The sequence below is a fragment of the Frankliniella occidentalis genome, unplaced genomic scaffold, assembly GCF_000697945.3.
Source record: "Frankliniella occidentalis isolate FOCC.00 unplaced genomic scaffold, Focc_3.1 Scaffold5058, whole genome shotgun sequence".
Lineage (NCBI taxonomy): Eukaryota > Metazoa > Arthropoda > Insecta > Thysanoptera > Thripidae > Frankliniella > Frankliniella occidentalis.
The window spans coordinates 1-2,526 of record NW_026272100.1 but is presented as its reverse complement, the minus strand read 5'-3'; the positions used below and the strand labels follow the sequence as shown (position 1 = coordinate 2,526).

The following is a 2,526-nucleotide window of genomic DNA, read 5'->3' as shown; positions in this document are numbered from 1 at the left end:
GTTTATTTTTAAAGAAATTAAAGTGTTTTTTTTTAAAGCAACATTGGAATATTTTTTGGAACGCAGAACTTTCAAATGCAATGGCTATTATTGGGAGCAGCACCTTAGTGTCGATCAGTCTAGTGTCTGGCTCCTGGAAGTGTAGCTTGAGGCGGGCCTTGCCGTCGTCGGAGGATCCCTTGAGCTGCGAAAACTTGTACTTCCAGAGAGCAGCCTTGTTCTCCTGCTCGAAGAGCGCGAAGCCCATGTTCCAGTCGAGGGTCAAACCGGCGGTCTTTCCAGAGGAGGTGGTCACTGTGAAGGTCTTGCTCTGTGGGGCATATGAGCACGTTAAGGTTAGTGGTACGGCGTCCTGGACAAACTTAACGTAACGTTTGTCGGATACGACATAACATTGTCGCCGGTTTGCCTCTCGTCCACGGGAACTTTACGGTTGGGGCGATAGTAGGCAGCGCGCGTACTGCTGTTATTCAGGAGGCATAACACATATTCTGCTCACTAAACGGAACATTTTCGTGCACTTCCATACTGGATACAATTGTTTTCCTAAAACTCGACAAAAAGTGTAGAGTCTTACACAGTATGTCCAGTCTTAGGAACAAATTTTTATCTGCTCTGGATGTGCAGAGAGAGGCCATGTGAGAAACAAAAAAATGTTCCTTTCCGTTTCTAGTGTTGAAGCGAAGGAGAATCCCCCACTCACCCCGAGCTTCATGACGGCGCAGCAGACGGCCTGGTGCCAAGCATTCTCGATCCTCAGCAGCTCTTGCCGCGTCTCCACGCTGAGGTAGCGGCTGTCGTGACCCGACGTCTGGATGAGGAAGCAGTGCTGCCGCTCGTCGACGTTCTCAGAGTCTTTGATGACGCGGAACATGCAGTTGTAAACCTTGAATTGGACCGCACACTGATCCAGGTCGGCCACATTCAGCTAAGAAAGACAAGATTTCCAGTGGTTTTGACTTACTTCGGGTACCGCGTTTCACTCAATATTGATTGAGTTCCTTTAACTCACCGGTGGCGTGTCGAAAAAGAGAACATCGGTGCCCCTGAGTGCCATGAACCTCGGCTTGTAGTTCTGCCACGGCTGGTTGTTATTGAGGACGCCCTCGTTGACCCAGCCCATGTACTCTAGCTGCTCGGGTAGCGTTCGGTTGTACAGCTTCATCTGCGGAGAGGCCAAATAACCATGAATTTGGTATACGAATATCGTAATGTCGTATTTTAATTTGTCAGAATTGCTTTGAATTAGCTTGAATATCGTTAAATTGGTTTCGATTGATTTTCAATTAGCTTGAATTTTGTTAGATCGGTTTGAATTTTTGTTTAATTACTTTCAATTGATGTTGAATTCGTTTGACTTTGCTTGAGTTAATTTTAAATGGTTTTCAATTCGTATTGACTTTATGTGAATTTGCTTTAAGTTGGATTACATTTGTTTTGCATTGGCTTGACTTGAATTTGTTTTGGAATTTGTGTAAAATGGTTTGAATTGTTATTGCATTGATACTGAATTAGTTTGTCTGGGTCTGAACTCATTTGAGTTCAGTTTGGACGTAAATGAAGCACTTTGCGAAAATGCTTCCAATGATTTGGACGTTAATTAACGTCTGCGATTATTACGTCCACAAGCGTGGATGTACTAACCGTTCGTTTGAGGTTGGTGAAAATACCTCCACAAAATCTGGCGCTAATTGTCGCCGCTGGGATTCACATCCTTTAGGAATGATCAGTGTTAAGGGGAAACAGGCATTCGGGCATGCGTTTATTCTTGGGAATGATCAAACGAACCAATGAATAACTGTTGGCCTTGGCCCGCTCTGAAAATCCACCAGTACGTTTGCAAGAGCAACAGATTTTGTGGAGCTAATTTCACCAGCATCACACGGCTTGTAAGTACATCCGCACTGTTGACGTAACGAACGCATCTGTTAATTTTCGTCCAAACCATTGGATGGAAACTTATGGACGTGTTGTCACATCGCGAAAATTCTGTGGACGGATTTGCTGTGGACGTGTCGGTCCCGCCCCTCAGAAGAGGCAGGGGGTAGCAGCGGCGACGCCCGGGGTAGTGGCAGCGCGGCTGGCGCGCGATCTTACCTGCAGGTGCGTAAGCCCCACCGTGTTGTCCGTAATGTGCTTGAGCCACTGGCTGAGCACGAGTGCGTCGTCCACATGCACCACGCCCGTGGAGCTGCCGTTGAGCCCGCGCACCTCGAACGAGTTGGGTCGCAGCTTGTCCGTGCCGAAGATGTACCGCGTCACGTACGCCATCATCAGCGGCACTGTAGACCGAGCAGAGCGGGGCGCATGGGATGAGGAGCTTGCCCTTCGCAATCCTCATCCTTTGATGCTATAGTGATCGACGAGACTGGCCAATATCCGGAGAGTGGTGCTAGACCGACACGCCTCGTAAACTTTGAGGCACCCACCCCGCTTGAAACTCTTATCCCCTCCCTAGAGGGATCCCCTTCGGTTCCCTACTTTCAGCCCGCTAGCCCTTTCGTCCCGGTCTTTTCACGCCCCCCC

The 2,526-nt window shown here is 48.3% G+C and overlaps 1 protein-coding gene across 1 annotated transcript; it reads right to left on the bottom strand.

The window, feature by feature from the left end:
- Positions 1–4: 4 nt before the first annotated feature.
- On the bottom strand, positions 5–2,326 carry LOC113208837 (gamma-1-syntrophin-like; the record flags this gene model as incomplete). The annotated part of the gene is made up of 4 exons (XM_052276926.1): positions 5–310; positions 704–928; positions 1,013–1,165; positions 2,098–2,326. Coding segments are annotated over 4 exons (913 nt in total), but the record flags the coding sequence as incomplete, so codon positions are not given.
- Between the last annotated feature and the right edge of the window lie 200 nt (positions 2,327–2,526).